This window comes from Ranitomeya variabilis, chromosome 1 (assembly GCF_051348905.1).
Source record: "Ranitomeya variabilis isolate aRanVar5 chromosome 1, aRanVar5.hap1, whole genome shotgun sequence".
In the NCBI taxonomy this organism is placed as follows: Eukaryota; Metazoa; Chordata; class Amphibia; order Anura; family Dendrobatidae; genus Ranitomeya; species Ranitomeya variabilis.
The window spans coordinates 281,199,821-281,218,399 of record NC_135232.1 but is presented as its reverse complement, the minus strand read 5'-3'; the positions used below and the strand labels follow the sequence as shown (position 1 = coordinate 281,218,399).

General features: G+C 39.6%; 1 protein-coding gene across 1 annotated transcript in view; it reads right to left on the bottom strand.

The window, feature by feature from the left end:
* The window catches only part of SCARF2 (scavenger receptor class F member 2), a 289,269-nt gene that overhangs the window by 110,957 nt on the left and 159,733 nt on the right, over positions 1-18,579 (bottom strand). Inside the window, exons 3-6 of the mRNA XM_077294985.1 lie at positions 12,850-12,951; positions 9,435-9,954; positions 4,108-4,326; positions 253-381 (exon numbers count right to left, since the gene is read on the bottom strand). Of these exons, the coding sequence (XP_077151100.1) occupies positions 253-381; positions 4,108-4,326; positions 9,435-9,954; positions 12,850-12,951 (970 nt within the window). The remainder of the gene's footprint in view (positions 1-252; positions 382-4,107; positions 4,327-9,434; positions 9,955-12,849; positions 12,952-18,579) is intronic.

Genomic DNA, 18,579 nt, shown 5'->3' with positions numbered 1-18,579 from the left:
GATTGTACTGTCCAATCATTGCCAACAATCCTGGAAAGAATAAGTACATGCATCTTTGACAAAAGGAATAGTAGCACCTAGTTGTCAATTTATTCATCATTTTTTTGTTAGAAATAACAGTGCCACAATGCGAAATTTCATGAAAAATGCAAGTACTAAAACAGACGAGTCAGGAGTGCTGGCCGTTCCTCTTTAAATTGATGTAGCCCTCTTCATCAGATGTGATAAAATAAGGAAACCTCTGACACTTACTATGGTCCGTAAGAGCCCGCGGTGCAGAGACACTTTCCAGTCTCAAAATGGCAATCTCCATTAAAACAGTCAGAGCAGACATAACCACAGTTCTCTCCATATGTACCATTACGGCATTTAGTTTCACACCTAGAAATAAAAAAATATATTCTTATTATTTTATTCATAAAATCATATACATGTACAGGCATCAAACATAACCATATCTGTATGTCAGCACACTTTCTGGTTACCATATTAAAATTAGTTTTCACTGAATATTGACCAGCTCGATTGTACAATTGATGCAAATATAAACTAGAAACACAGCATGAAGTAGTTGTAGTTTACATTTATGGTTGCTTTATAGTCTTGCAGCACTTGGTTCCTGGCTAGACATAAATACTCCATAGCTCAGTTGTCCACTTAAGGCCTCATTCAGATATCTGTGGACCTCATACGTGTTCTAACCGTCATTTTCACAGATAGAAAATGTACCCATTAAAATCTGTGGTGCTAGTCACATGTTCATGCTTTTTGCAGACTATGGGCTATGAGCCTGACTCATCAAGACCAGCACTGTTTACATCGGACTTGATGAGGTGGAGGGCTGGAGTCAGGCTCTCCTGATTCATGAAGTAGCATCTCGGGAGCATCAGACAAGCAGCATACAACTCTGTGTGCCTGACCCCAAATCTTACTCCAGGAGTAAGAGTTGTCACACGTAGGAAGAAGCCGGCACTACCGATGTGCAAGTGGTTATGCTTTGAGGAAAGGATGGTGATCCTGTAGTATATATAGTGGAAACCTCAGCACTGATGAAGATAAGAGTGAAAAGTATTGCTATGAGTCATTTTCAGATTTTATTTTGATCTGGAACAAATGGAAGGAACCATTAACACACAACGTTTCGACCAACAGGTGGTCTTTATCAAGGACATCTGTATAGGATATATCCAAGTATATGATGCGTCAGGGCATAGGTATGAAGCTGTATGTAAGATTTGTGACATAGCACTCGTTATAAATTTGACGAGTGGCAATCGCCAAGACCCTGCCCTGCTCTACCTCAGCCTACTTTGTTGGAACTAGGCAAAAATAGAATGAGAATGTCAAATTTACATAATTTTAGTGCAGCCACCAGTTGTGAAAAAATTCTTCGACTTTTCAAAACTTTTTACCCCAGAATATTGGCATAAAAGCTTCACAGTGTCGGGCCCTAATATGTCACAAAAATAATCATGGAGACAAGTCCGTTTATGATTGGAAAAACAGACAAAAGTTACCCATACAAGTCGGTAGCATCTGTGTGCTATACATGATTAATGCTCTAATGTAAAAATCACTGTGGACACACTGATGGTAAAAACTGTCAATGACCAAACACTAATGAAAATCTGATTCAAAACACTGATGACACTTGGACTGTTTTTTTTTTTTTTGCATACAAGAAAGATCACTGATGTCTGAATGAGGCCTAATACATATACACAAAAATTCCATAGGTTTCATGAGAAAGGCGTGGTTCCCCAAAACTTTGTGTGACGTAGTCTCAAAACTAGAAGTGACCTTCATCTGAAATGGTTTCTCTATGCTTATAAATGTACACTATTAATTGCCATACTGTCCGGAAACATGCTACTCAAGTGTAAGTTCTCTATTTATTTCGCATTTGCAAGTGTGGCTGTGGAACACCTATGGAACTTTTGTATATATTCTGATTTTCTCCCATATTGAAAGGTTAATTAACTTCTTTATTTGTCTGAGAAATAATTTGGTGTCATGAAAACAACGGGAAATAAATAAATGCTGTATTTATAATACTAAAAGTAATCAAGTGACTTTAATTTAGCGGTCAACCACAGCACATTGTAGTTGAAATTAAAGTATTACAATAATATGAGTATTTACACCTACATTAGATGAACCAATTACAACCTATAAATGAATAGTCCACATCAATTTTACAGGCTCAAAAGTAAATGTATAAACTTGTAATCGTAACTGAAATTGTAATTTTTAATATTTCATTGTGAATTCTTTGCAGTGAATTAATGATCATTTAAAGGGAACATGTCAGTCAGTTATTGCTTAAAGGGAACATGCATGCATGCTGCCCCAACTAAGGATGAATCGGAGCCTGGCCGGAGACTACAGAAAGAGACAAGACTAGTCTGGCACCACCCACAGCTGACTTCTCCCTGCTCTAGGTGATTGACAGATCTTTCCTGATGAACACATATAGGAAAGACCGGTGTGTTTCTGTGCTAAATTAGGCTTGTCTCTGCCTATAATCCCTAGATGGATCTTTAAACTATGGTTTCTCTGAAATTTCTGGAATTTCAGAGAAAAACATAACCAGCTGCAGTCGTTCGGCCATCGTGCTGTTGTGGTTTGGGCAGCATGAACCAACTGACAAGTTCCCTTTAAGTCTGAGACCTACAGACATTACCAGACACCTGGTTTCTTTACTGACGTGACGACTCTTTCACAGGCACTCATAGCAGATGTCTTCAGTTATTACTTGTTTTTGGCACATTTTCACTCTACATTTGTCTTTAGTAAGTGTAATACATGACCAACAGGACTGAGGTCATGTAATTATCTTGGCCATAACTGAACATATTGCTTTTACCATATCTTTTTGATCATTGTCCATCTACACTGAAAAGCAGCATTAATTTGTTTTGAAGCAAATGGCTGCATACGAGAAGATAATTTAGACCAGGGGTGCACAACTTCAGTCCTCAAGGGCCACCAACAGGTCATGTTTTCAGGATTTCCTTAGTATTGCACAAGTGATAATTTAATCACATGCACAGGTGATGATACCAACACCTTGTGCAATGCTAAGGAAATCCTGAAAACATGATCTGTTGGTGGACCTTGAGGACTGGAATTGTGCATCTATGCATTAGACCAATATAGAATCCTAGAATCATAGAATCATAGAATGGTAGAGTTGGAAGGGACCTCCCGGGTCATCTGGTCCAACCCCCTGCTCAAAGCAGGATTCACTAAATCATCCCAGACAGATGTCTGTCCAGCCTCTGTTTGAAAACTTCCATGGAAGGAGAATTCACCACAAGCCCTTCAACTCAACAAGGGAACCAGTTCTATGGTTAGTTATACATACCCAAGCCCTAACCACCACCACCACCACCATTCTTGAGTAATTTGGTGACTTGCATTGGTTCATAAGCAGTTCCTTCTAAGTTTGAAATTCATCTCTAACCATTCCAGAACTGTACAGACTCATGCTTTTTTTGTAAACTATGGTTCTTGACTGTTTTTGAGGCCTACCAATGATTTACATCTTGTGGTAAACCCTTTTTATTTATTCTGGTACAGTCTTCTCTTTATTGTTGACTTTGACACAAATACGTCTACCCCGTAGTGGGAGATCTTTATCCAGCCAACTGTTTTTAAGCTCTTTTCACCAATGAAAGAATTCTTCTGTCATTCACCACAGTTGTTTTCCACCTAATGTTGGCTTGCATTACTGGCAGAGACAACTCTGTAGACTTCAGATCGAGTGGAAATACCAAATGCACACAAAATAAATCTAATCTATATCTGAAGAGGCTTTTCACTCTCTCATTACTGTATTTCATCGGCACTTCTTAAACTTCCTGTTTGCCTAAGAATGTCAGCTATGTGAAATGTTGGCTAGATGTGCATAACCACAATTCTCAGTGACTTCAGTGATGGATGGCCTTCATCACTCTATCTTTTTAATGTCTTGTATGGGCTATATTTTTAGTCTCTTTTCACTCAGGATTAGTTAGACTTTCATATTCATCACTGTCACTGTGAAAACAAATATACAGTAATCTTAATGTCTTACAATACTAGATAAGAAATGCTTCTCCTTACCGATCCCCTATCCAGCCAGGATTACAATGTGAACACTTCCCATTAAGATGGTTGCACGTGTGTCCATCTTTGCAAGGTGGACATATTTTGGAGCACTCATCACCATAGAATCCATGGAAGCAAACTTGATCACACTTTGTCCCATTCCAGCCTGGTTCACACGCAATGCACCTGCCATCAGCTATGGTACATGGCTGCTGTTCCTTACACTGACCACACCTAGAGGGGAGAGAAATCTGATATTGACTCATTCAGGTTCAATTCAACATCTTGTAACTAAAATCCATAACAGAAAAAAAGTATTTGGGCAATTCAAGGGTATAAATGTACAGTACCTTAAGGACCAAGTGCTATCTGATGTTTTATCAGATATTATACTCTGGGTCAGTGCAGATCTGCGATTTTTTTCTCATAACAATTCGGCATGAGGAAAAAAAAAATTGCAGCATGCTGCAACATGCTCCGGAATTTATCTTGCATACACCCATTGAAGTCTTTGGGTACGTGTGAAACATCAGACTGCACTGGGAGATCATATGAGTGAAGTCCGACATCCGCGGACTCAGACAATGGAGAAATTAAGTTATCCATTATTGATAGCATGCTCAGGTGTTATCCGGGTATCGTAGGTGCTCGGGTAATATGTTTGAGTCCCGGCGGCTGCATCATTCGATGCTGTTTTTTAGGCAATTCCTAACAGCCACGGATCATGCAGCTGCGGGGACTCGAACATACTGTATTACTCAAGCACCTACGATACCCCGATAACACGCGAGGATGCTCGTATAACGCTATATCCAAGCATGCTCGCTCATCATTGTTATCCGTCTTCTCCACACCTGTGATGCGATTCATCACTCGTGCGACCCCAGGTGAAATGTAAGTGATTTTGCAATCATCATAGCAAGTGACAGTATATTGCTGAGACTACACAAACTGCAACAGTGAAGGGACAAAGGCTCTCTGTAAATTTTTCCTATACTCCACCACTGCCATCCAGTAGCTACAGGTACAGTAATATTATGGCTTAACCCCATTCACTTAAAGGGAATGTGTTAGGTTTCCTAACTGTTCCCAAATGCTAATATAGCGGTATATATGTCAATAACTGCATTGTAACATGGTGTTTGATGTGCCATACTAAGTATGCAATAATCTAAGAATGTACTTTAATCCTGAAGCATTGCATATGCAAATGAGACAAGATTAATCCAGCAAGGTGTCCCTTGCCCTGGACCAGTTCAGCCATGGATCTTCTAATCATGCCATCCTGGGCATGACTTTAGGCCTGCATTGCATGACTGTTAGGAGCCAAGATTAGAAAATCTGAAACAGAACTAGTCCAGAGCAAAAAACTTCTTGCCAGACTAGTCCTTCTTCATTTGCATACGTGATGCTGCAGGTTAAAAGCACTATCTTTAAATGGAACTGAGTTGCAGAATACTGTTTCTTACCTGGATTGGTGGGAATTTATGTTCATTGACACACATGATTAGCAATTTACTGTACTGCTGATTATGGATGTCATTTGCATTTGCATACCCCTTTGACCAATATTCCACCCCAAAATCTAAAAAAAAACACCCGTAGGTTTTTAAATTGGAGTACTGCCAAATTCTGTATCTATATGTCACTAGGGAAGCTATATTCAGGGGGTGAAATAAGTTTTGAAAATATCACCACCATTCTAAACAAATCTATTTCTAAAGGTGCTTTTGACATAAAATTCTCACCAGATTCGGTAACAACCCATCCAATCCACACAGGCAAAGGAATCAAACCACAGCTTTCCATAAATTAAGTTATGTGTAATAATGAGAAATGACACAGGAAAAAAAGTATTGAACACATGAAGAAAGGAGAGGTTTAAAAAGTAATGGAAAGTTATGACTCCAGCTGAAATCTATCAGCAATTAGAAAGAAATACTGCCACTTAATGCAAAATAAATATGGCCTATAAAAAGTTTTCTCATTACCAAGGTGTGCCACATAAGAAACATCTCAAGATAAGTAAAACCAGTGAGCTGTCACAAAACCTTCACAACCTTATTGTTGCAAAACACACTGATAGCATTGGTTACAGAAGAATTTATAAACTACTGAAGGTTCCAGTGAGCATTGTTGGAACCTTAATATGGAAGTGGAAAGAACATCATTTCACCATAAACTGGCCTCGACCAGATGCTCCCTGAAAGATTTCAGTCAGAGAAGTGAAAAAAATTATCAGAAGAGTACTTCAAGAGCCAAGGACCATGTGTGCTACACCAAGAACTGAAATCAGCAGGTACAATTGTTTCAAAGAAAATGATAATGTACTCAACCTCCATGACCTGTATGCACACAACACAAGACTGAACAAGAAACATGTTCAAAAGTCTTTAAAGTTTGCTAAACAACATTTAGACATGCCTGTGAAATACTGAGAGAATGCAGTCTGGTCAGATGAGACCAAAATTGAACTCTTTGGATGCCATAAAACACACAATCTTTGGAGGCAAAAACGCACTGCACGCACAAAAACACCATATCAACAGTGAAGTTAGGAGGTGGAAACATCATGGCTTGGGCTGTTTTTCAGTGTATGGCACTGGCAAACTTCATATGATTGAAGAAAGGATGAAAATGCAAATGTAGCGGGATATTCTTGATAAAAATCTGCTGTCGACTACCAGGGTGATGAAGATGAAACGAGTGTGGACATTTCAGCAGGACAATGATCCCAAACTCACAGCCAAGGAAACTCTAAATTGGTTTCAGAGAAAGAAAATAAAGCTGCTAGAATGGCCCACCAATCATCTGACCTGAATCCAATAGTAAGGAACTAAAGCTCAGAGTTCATAGAAGGAGCCCACGAAACCTTCAGGATTTGAAGAGTGTTTGTGTGGAAGAATGGACCAAAATCACACCTTAGCAATGCATGCGACTAGTTTCTCCATATTGGAGGCATCTTGAAACTGTCATTACCAGCAATGGCTTTTGTACAAAGTATTAATTAAATTTCAGCAGACGTGTTCAATACTTTTTCCATGGGTCATTTCTCAATATTATACATAACTTAATTCATTGACATCTATGGTTTGATGCATTTGGCTGTGTGAAAAGGATGGGTTAGCGACATCTGGTGAGAATTTCATGTCAATAGCACCTTTAGAAATGTATTTCCTTAGAAAATCCATGATGTGTTCAACACTTATTTCACCCGCTGTATATATACAGTGTATGTATATTTCTACATACATATATAGGTGCTTCTAAGAAAATTAGAATATCATCAAAAAGTTAATTTAAATCAGTTTTTCAATGCAAAAATTGAAACTCATATATTATAAAGAGTCATTACAGATGATCTATTTCAAGTGTTTAAGTGTTTATTTCTGTTAATGTTGATGATTATGCCTTACAGACAATGAAAACCCCAAAGTCATTATCTCAGTAAATTAGAATACTTTATAACACCGGCATGAAAAATGATTTTAAAATCCGAAATGTTGGCCAAATTAAATGTGTGTTCAGCAAATGCACTCAAAACTTGGTCGGAGCTCCTTTTGCATCAATTACTGCATCAATGCGGCGTGGCATGGAGGCGATCAGCATGTGGCACTGCTGAGTTGTTATGGAAGCCCAGGTTGCTTTGATAGCAGCCTTCAGCTTGTCTGCATTGTTGGGTCTGGTGTATCTCATCTTCTCTTGACAATACCCCATGGATTCTCCATGGGGTTAAGGTCAGGTGAGTTTGCTGGCCAATCAAGCACAGTGATACTGTTGTTTTTAATCCAGGTACTGGTACCTTTGGCAGTGTGGACAGGTGCCAAGTCCTGCTGGAGAATGAAATTTCCATTCCCAAAAAGCCTGCTGGCAGAGGGAAGCATGAAGTGCTCTAAAATTTCCTGGTAGATGGCTGCGCTGACTTTGGTCTTGATAAAACACAGTGGACCTACACCAGCAGATGACATGGCTCCCCAAACTATCTCTGATTGTGGAAACTTCACACTAGGCCTCAAGCAGCTTGGATCGTGTCCCTCTCCACTCTTCCTCCAGACTCTAGGACCTTGATTTCCAAATGCAAAATTTACTTTCATCTGAAACAACACCTTGGATCACTGAGCAACAGTCCAGTTCTTTTTCCCCATGGCCCAGGTAAGACGCTTCTGGTGTTGTCTATTGGTCATGAGTTGCTTGACACAAGGAATGCGACACTTGTAGCCTATGTCCTGGATAAATCAGTGTGCGGTGGCTCTTGAAGCAATGACTCCAGCTGCAGTCCACTTCTTGTGAATCTCCCCCAAATTTTTGAATGACCTTTTTTTAACAATCCTTTCAAGGATGCGGTTATCCCAGTTGCTTGTGCACCTTTTTCTACAACACTTTTTTCTTTCACTCAACTTTCCATTAATATGCTTGGATACAGAATTCTGTGAACAGCCAGCTTCTTTAGCAATGACCTTTTGTGTCTTATCCTCCTTGTAAAGTGTGTCAATGACTGCTTTCTGGACATCTGTCAAGTCAGCAGTCTTCCCCATGATTGTGGAGACTACTGAAATAGACTAAGGGACCTTTTTAAACTCTTATGAAGACTTTGCAGGTGTTTTTTCTTAATTATTCTAATTTACTGAGGTAATGACTTTCAGGTTTTCATTGGCTGTAAGCCATAATTATCAACATTAACAGAAATAAACACTTCAAATAAATCGCTGTTTGTAATGACTCTATATACGAGTTTCACTTTTTGTATTGAAGAACTGAAATAAAGTAACTTTTTGATGATATTCTAATTTTGTGAGCAGCACCTATATATTTATATATATATATATATATATATATATATATATATATATATATATATATATATACACACTCCTCAACATTGATATTGCAACAACAAAAAGGAAATTTGTGGAATTAAACTTAGATGATAGATGTTAATGACGAAAGTTTTCATAACAGTATTCTGGTATAATAAGTTTTGAAAAGTTGAATAATTTGGGTGCAACATGTGGCTAACTCCAGTACATCTCATCATCAAGACAATGCCAGTCTTGATGAATTGGGTCCAAAGGTTTCAAAACACCTTGACTTATTCAGTATTGAGTATGAGCGCCATGTGCAGAAATACACACAGTTGAAAATGACCTGGAACATTCACAACAGATGCAGGGAAGCCTAAGTGTCACAACTACAAGACTAAATTAATAATATAACATCAATCCATTAATCTATTAATTCAGCGAAAATATTTGTCAAATATTTTAGAATGTCCTTGTAATTCATCAGATAATACAAACTGGCCATCCTTTGACTAAAAAATTAAATAAGTAAAGTTTTCTTACCGCCTCCTGCAGCCCTGGCCATACAGTCCCGCTGGACATGGTTCGCGGCAATATTTGCCCCTGTAGCCAGGCTCACAAGTGCATGTTCCATCCACTTGATTACATTTCCCTTTGTAACACTGGCATACTCGTTCGCAGCGTGTTCCCCATAGGCGATCTCTGCACATGCAACGTCCAGTCAATTGATCACATGGTGAGTTGTTGCATGTGCACTGATTGTTACAGCTCCTTGCCCACCATCCTGGTTGACAGATGCATCTTCCAGTGGCTTGGTCACACTGTGAGTTGGAACTGCAGTAGCAGGCAGTTGCACATTGAGGCCCCCACCAGTTCGGTTCACAAGTACATTTCCCAGTCTCTTGGTCACACTTGCCATGTTTACAGAGACAGGCATTCTCACAGTTGGGTCCCCATCGGTTTGGATTGCATGTGCACTGACCGCCTACATCATCACATTGTCCATGAGGATGGCAGGAACATTTTTCTTTGCAGTCTGGACCCCAGAACTGTCTTGGACATTCTAGAACAAAAAAGATTTATAGAATCTTAGACTATATACAATCTTAGTTGAAGTCTCCACATCAGATGTAAACTAATACAAAGACAATTCTATATAGAAGTGTTTCTATGGAATTGCTCATGGATAATGTACAGTATTTAAAATGCCCGTAAAGTGCAGGGATGGAAGTTAACACCTCTTTAGATAAACTCATAGTTCTATTTCATTTTTTTGTTTGAATAAAGAGTCTTTTAGGGGTAAACGAGGGGTGTTCAATAACTTATTTACCCCAGCATTTTCTGTTAGTGTTAGAAAATTGAGCTTTTCTTTGCATGTTGAGACTAATCTGGACATGCAATGAAGTAATATTTAAAGTGCACACTGTCAATGAGTGATGTGCTGTAAATCCCTCAACTCTAGGTAATCAAAATTCACTGCAAACTCTTGGGTTTATGGTGAAAATGTTTTATTCAAGTACATGCACAAAGAAAACCAAAAATGGGAGCAGGTCAAATGGTGACAAACAGAGAAATGATCCAGCTGGAGGTGGAGGCAGTTCAGACTTTGTGAGACTTTATTAGACAACTAAAGCGATAAATAGTTCTTCAAAAAGAAAAATGTTTACATAGCAAACACCTGGCACACCAGTGAGGAGGATCAACGCGTTTCAACTAAGAAGTCTTACTCATGATATGACTTCTTAGTTGAAACGCATTGATCCTCCTCACTGGTGTGCCACTGGAACCTGTCACCCCCAAAATCGAGGGTGAGCTAAGCCCACCAGCATCAGGGGCTTATCTACAGCATTCTGGAATGCTGTAGATAAGCCCCCGATGTATCCTAGATTAAGAAAAGAGGATTAAGAAAAAGAGGTTAGATTATACTCACCCAGGGGCGGTCCCGGTCCCAGTCCGGTCCAATGGGTGTCGCGGTCCGATCCGGTGCCTCCTAGCTTCATCAGATGACGTCCTCTTCTGGTCTTCACGCTGCGGCTCCGGCGTACTTTGTCTGCTCTGTTACATTTTCGATATCTCTGAAATGGGCTGAACACTTTCCAGGGTCTCAATCCATTCTAGCCATTCTGCATATCTCATTCTTGGGAAATATGCAGAATGGCTAGTAGAAGCCAGATAGCAAAGCTGTGTTTGGTCGCAACGTGTCGCAGGGACTCGTCCGGATAAATTGGCACCAAATCCGCCTCCCAGGACCATCCATTAAGGAGTTACGACCCATCTAAGGTTTTGGAGTTTTTAGCTGCTTGAGGCAAGGGGATGGGATTTATATTTAGCCCAGAGGGCAGGAGGGGAGTGATCCAAAAAGGTTAAATGCACTATTGTGTATATAGTGTATTGTCTAGTGTGCTCGTGTGCTCTTAAGGTGATTAAATATATAATTTAACCTTGGGCTGCTCTTTTATCTCGATTCATGAATCCACATGTCCGCGATCTCGGCTTAACTTTCCATGTGGACCAGGCTTATATCTAACGGTGAACTGGTGGCAGTCCTACTGGGCTGAGCAGGCACTGCTTAACTGGTGCTAGTGAAAGGGGACTTTCAGCCTGTCAGGGTTGTGAGAGAGAGTGGTGCCACATCAGTGACTGCGTGGGCCACATCCTCTCACTCCACGTGCCTCCTTGAGCCAGTGTGGACAGGGGGTGTCTGTGTAAAACTGTACCAGGCTGACGTTACATGTCCCCAGGGGGTGTGGAACGTCACATTGGTGAAAGTGAGGAGACCGCATAACGTGATATGCTGACGTAATAGTGACATCAGGCTGGGTGGTGAGGTGTGGGTTCATCACAATGACTATTCTCTATTTGGCTCTCATATATTTCTGCTGCCATAAAGTGCACACAGCCTGGTGACCTGATCATACAGCAAAGACGTGCTCTCCAATAAGGAAAGTTTAAAGATTAAAAAGTAAATAGCTACAGTAAAAAAGAACCACAATATTTCTCTTTTACATACCTACATCTTATTGATGAACCAAAATGAAACAAGAATTCAAGACGAGACATTCCCTTTAAAACAACTCCTTAGAGCAATATTAGATTCTCTATGACTTAGCTTTTACTATTCACAGATTCATCTGTGTTGGTTTATTGTAGAGAATAGAATAATTGGCAATAGAAAAATCAAGTTAAATATAGTACAAATTATTTTTCATTATTCTTATAATTAAAAAACCCTTTGGGTGGGACTATCACTTCCTATATGACGTCAGATAAGAATAGCTATATTTATCCCTGATAGTCTGTCTTTGATAGTTTAGGAACAAGGGACTTGAGACCCTTGTCCTAATGATCAGTGTGAGTCCCAGTGTGCAGCTCTGGGAATGGGAATCTGTCAGCAGGTTTTTGCTATGTAATCTGATAGCAACATAATATAGGTACATAGACCCAGATTCCAGTGATGTATTGCTTAGTTTACTGGGTGCAAAATAGGTGTGATAGAATCACAGTTTTCTCTGCCACAGATCTAGCAGAGCTCAGCTTGCTGAGCTGTGTATAACCTCACCCACTCCACTTATTAGCAGCTTTATGTGTGCACTGACAGAAAGCTGATAATCGTAGTAGGGGTGTGGTTGGACCAGGCGGCATCAGACACTTAGTCATCTAGTGATAATCTCCTGCTGATAAAACACTGATTTTACTAGAACATTCGCCGTCTCTGCATCTGCACCTACATCATGCTGTTATACAGTATAATAAAAACATAGTCACATATTCCCTTTAATCAATCAAATATATATAACATTTATCCTATGGGAAAACTTATTTAACATGCTGTCAGCTCAAATGGCGCCAATCTACAAATATAAGGCAGGTGCATGGTTAATACTAAGCATACATGAAAATGTATAATTCAACCCTTTTGATCATGACATCAATATATAAGTGATCAAACATTGCTTACTTGTTTCACAATTGGCACCAAAGTAGCCGTGACGACATCGACATTCATTTGGCCGGACACAGACTTCATTTTCTTTACAGGTAAAGTTGCCTTCACATATTGCTAGGAATCAATTAACAGTACCATTGCATTAAAAAGCGTTACCAAAGTCAATAAATCCATAAAATCATTCTACCAAATAATGAGTATAATGGTCCTCACACGAGAACATTTGGCATCTTTCTTTAAGTTGCATTTTTGGGTCAACACACCAAGAACGTTATAAGATGAGCTTGATGGAACGATGACTCTTTTTAGACTTGGGCTCTGTTCACATCTAAGCTGTTTATTTCAGTTACTCTGCTCATAATGAAAATAATGACAATGCCGAATCCATCTCACCGCGTTCACCGGTGGAGCTCAACCGCTATAATGTAGTCTGTCGGTTTCCATTTTGGTGACTGTCACTTTACTGGAGAAGATAAGGCATCAAGCTGCGCTATTTCGTCACAAATTTTTGACAAAACCTACCTTGGTGGTTCTGAACTTGGCCTCCAACTCAGATGTGGGGACAATATATAAATATATATCCTTATGAATGTTATGTGTGAATATTTGGCATGATTTGTTTTGGGAAAAGAAGAGAAAGGGAAAAGAGGAACAAACTGCTACAAAAAGATGGTGAAAGCAAATCATATTACAAGGCACAAGTATTACAAACTGGAATATTGGGGTGTAGTACAGAGAAGCAACTTTATGTGAACTGCACTAGGTAGACAAACATTGTCCAAAATAGGCAGAGTAATAGCACAAATAGGGAGTAAAAGAAAATAAAATTAAATGCTTCTGGTGTAAATAAAGGAACAATAATGCCACAGTATGGTAGGGGGTCACATACAATCTTGTATGGCTCAGCTGGACATTTTTTATCCCAAGAGATACAGATGCTACTTGACACTTGACCTGGCTAATATCACGAATGGATGTCAGCAAAGATTAAATATTTGTATCCAACCTTGGCTAGAGATTAAACATCTTTCCAATCACTAAGGCTATGTTCATATGGTTCACCTAATTTATCCGCTGTATTTTTTAAAAAAGGACCTGATGAACCTCACAACCTCACAAGACCTTCACTAACGCTACATTCACATGGTCCAGTTAATTTATCATCTGTGACTGGCTTCGCATGCAGCTCTGTGCTCCCATCCATACAAAGGACCGACGTAGGAGAAGAAGTCTATCACATTCTATAGTCTGGTCTGTAAATTTCACCAGACAAGCGCACATTGCGATTTTGTTCATGAGAACCCAAGGTCAGAGTGAAATATAGCCCAAGTGAACTAGCTCCAAGTCTGTACAGCACACAGACCAGTTCGTTGCAATGTTTAGCGATCCGATGGGACAGAGAGAGATTATTCATGCTCAAAAGTTCGGGTCACCATTGTTTTCAATGTTCTGGTTCAAGTTCGGGTACAGTTCTGGTACCCAAACCGAACTTTGGAATAAAATTTGTGTCGGGTGCCAGAACCCGAACTTCCACAGGTTCGCTCATCCCTACCTGCCACTAGTTTTCTTGGAGATCTGACTGTTCACAAACAGTCTGCACCTTCTAAACCAAAATCAATAGTTCCTGTAGCTTAAAAGCCTATGAAAGGAGTAAGTATATTCAATAATAGTTTGAATATTTCTTTAGAGTAGGCAAAATTTTGCAGAAACAAATTTGTATTAATGTAATTAAAATGTGGTGGCTCAATGGCACCATAGGGAATTTCACAATTATCCTGCCAAGAGTCCACAGCCTGCTGTTTGTCTGGGAAATCAATGAGTTCGTATGAATAAACAACAAAATTCATGCAGATAATGAAAAATTAGAGGATAAAAAGAAACTGCACAGTACTAAAGAATAAAATGCCTATGTGTGTTTTATTAAGATTAAATATTTTCTCTATGCTATTGTCACTTTCTAACCATATATTGTGTATTTGATACACTGCCGATTTTGCAAGTTTTCCCACCTACAAAGAATGGAGAAATCTGTAATTTTTATTATAGGTACACTTCAACTGTGTAAGACTGAATCTTAAAAAAAAAATCCAGAAAATCCCATTGTATGATTTTTACTTAATTAATTGACATTTTATTGCATGAAATAAGTATTTGATACAATAGAAAAACAGAACTTAATATTTAGTACAGAAACCTTTATTTGCAATTACAGAGGTCGGACGTTTCCTGTAGTTCTGGACCATTATTTAGAAGTCATACAATGTGATTTTCTGTTTTTATTTTTAGATTCTGTCACTCACAGTTGAAGTATACCTACGATAAAAATTACAGAACTCGCCATTCTTCGTAGGTGGGAAAACTTGAAAAATCGGCAGTGTATCAAATACTTATTTTCCCCACTACATAATATCGTTATACATGTAATTGTTAAAATTATATTTTGCCCACTTTTTGTTTGACCCTTTCACTGCCAAATAGTTTTGACAAATATATAACGAATAATTATGAACTTAAATGAAATATAAAATTATAAATTAAGTTTAATGATAAAATTAAAAACTTAATATCTCACTTTTTACCATCAGTGTTTCACGTGTTTCTGGTGAAGCAGTTAGCCCACAAAACAATGCCAACAGGATAAAATAACAAATAACCTTAGAGTCTATGTGACATCAGTCAAAAACAGGGACAGAACGCATATGTGAAAATCGGATGTCCGAGTGACACCTTACACACAGGGTTAGAAATCAAACTTTTTCACACTATTTTAAATAAGTGTTGCACTTAAAATATTGTTTCAAAATATTTATATCCTAGTCTTTAGTATGATACTAAGTGTTCAGCTTCAGCCCTTAAAGTCCTAATGTACTGAATCCTTACCAGAGAAAAGGTTAACATTTTTTGGTTAACAGTTCTGTCATTGCTCATGTCATACCCAAGGAAATTGCTACTTAGTAGAACATGAAGAATAGAATGATGGAGAATAAAATGTATTAAATACAAAACCAAAAGGAACTTGTGCCTTGCGCGATACTTGGCGTGAACTTCCTTTGAGCACAAAACATAGGCAAATTACAGTGCATAAAGCAGCAACTTGGACTCATTACATAGGAATATCATCAACCTTACATTTGGCAATTTAACACTGGTGGTTCAGGAAAGGAAATTGCCTCACTGATTGACTTGGACCTACTCAGCATCCGGATATTAACGATCTGCCAGAAGAGCAATTTGTGGCACAATAAAATGAATCTAATGTGCTACTATTGTACGGCAATTTTCAAGTTCCAAATATCTAATCAGAAACGAAGCTTCTAGTAGAAAATGCTAAATAAATATATGCTGGATTATTTTTACTAAATTGGTATGTAAATGTGCCAATACATTGCACTATAAAATGAGAGCCTGGGCAACAGTCCATCGATAGTGTCCCGATTTCATGCAGCCATACTATAGTGTTATATTGTCCATTTTATAACAGGATAATCAGAAGAGCATGAAACAAGGCGTGATCATAGCAGGTGATGTCTGGATGAGGGTGATGGTTAACTAATCTCCTGCTGCTTCATACTGCGCACAAAACTTTTCTTTTTTAACCCTTTTCAGCAAATTAATGTCTATGGCTGCAGGTCATTATAACGAACCCAACTGCAATGTACTCACCTTCCCTAGCTCCATCGGAAAGTGTCCGCCGTCGCTTCTGATGTCTGGAATTGGATGCGTCACTAACCTCACATCGACAGCCAATCAGTGAGCTCATTGGCTCTGCCACTGTAGACGGACACCCCCTTTAAAGCCATTGAATGTACCATTTGGCTACTGCGTTGTCGAGATAACGTCAGTGACGCAGCTAATGACAAATACCGGAAGTGTCAGAGACACGCCGGAGGTCCTGTGGAAGGTGAATACAGGGTGGTTTCTTGTGTTATATTATCCCACAGCCTTTATTATAACCATTTGTTATAATATCCTTCATTTACTGGAAGGTAACAAGCAATTTAAAGACCTGGACTTTTTTAGTTTTTTACACTCTTAATTTTTCCTTTTCTTCCTCCAAGAACCATAACTTTTTTTTCTACCTACACAGCTAAAATGACCATTAGAATATACTTCAGGCTGTTCTACATAGAAGGTAAGTTGTAATGGTACAGTTAGACAAGCAGATAACTGGTGAACAAACGTTTATAAAGGTACCTTCACACTAAGCGACTTTGCAGCGAGAACGACGATGATCCGTGACGTTGCAGCGTCCTGGATAGCGATCTCGTTGAGTTTGACACGCAGCAGCGATCTGGATCCCGCTGTGATATCGCTGGTCGGAGCTAGAAGTCCAGAACTTTATTTCGTCGTCAGATCACCCGCTGTCATCGCTGGATCGTCGTGTGTGACGCCGATCCAGCGATGTGTTCACTTGTAACCAGGGTAAATATCGGGTTACTATGTGCAGGGCCGCGCTTAGTAACCCGATATTTACCCTGGTTACCATTGTAAAAGTTAAAAAAAACCACTACATACTCACCTTCTGATGTCTGTCACGTCCCCCGTCGTCCCCAGGGTTACGCGCTGCTGCCGAGAACTTCCTGCACCGCTGTGCTCTGCTTTACTGCCGGCGCTGACACATTCAGTGCAGGAAGTTCTCGGCAGCAGCGCGTAACGCTGTGGACACTGGGGGACGTGACAGACATCAGAAGGTGAGTATGTAGTGTTTTTTTTTACTTTTACAATGGTAACCAGGGTAAATATCGGGTTACTAAGTGCGGCCCTGCACCTAGTAACCTGATGTTTACCCTGGTTACCCGGGTGCTGCAGGGGGACTTCGGCATCGTTAAAGACAGTTTCAACGATGCCGAAGTCGTTCCCCTGATCGTTGGTCCCTGGAGAGAGCTGTCTGTGTGACAGCTCCCCAGCCACCACACAACGACTTACCAACGATCACGGCCAGGTCGTATCGCTGGTCGTGATCATTGGTAAGTCTTTTAGTGTAACGGTACCTTAAGAATGCTCCCTCCCACTTATCTGCCTGTGTAAACATGCCGGTGATCACAAGACAAATAAGCAAAGCACTAATTCACCTGCTGATCGGTTGGTTTATGTCTGCAAAATAATCATGATTTGCAGCACATTGTCCTATGTAAAATGGATATGAGCTGCCAATAACATGATAGTGCATTGAAGTAGAACAATAGTACAAGTGATCATTCAGTCCACAAAATATTTCACTACTAGTTATATCATCGGTCTGTACTTGTTAAAGGTGTTGTCCATTAATGGATGAACCGCCTTAAGGAGCACTGATGGGTAGAACTCAGCATGTCTAAATGCAGGGCCACCGTCACTACCCTGCGCACCCGGTCAAGTGCTGGGGCCTGGATGAATGGGTTGGGCACTTGCTGTCGGGGACCCCAGCACACTATGGGGCCGTAAGTCGGGGGAGCCCGATGCCAGCGCTGGCACCAGCACATCATACATATATATGTAGCCCATTATACTGTATAGAGCATTATATGAAGCCCATTATTACCCCAAAGACATACTGGTAGGGAATCTTGATTGTGAGCCCCAATGGGGACAGTGCAAATAACGTCTGTAAAGCGCTGTGGAATTAATGGCGCTATATAAATGAGTAAAATAAATTAAATAAAAATTATTCTGTATGGAGCATTATATGGGGCCCATTATACTGTATGGAGTAATACATGGTGTCCATTATATTGTATGGAGCAAAATATGGTGCCCATTATT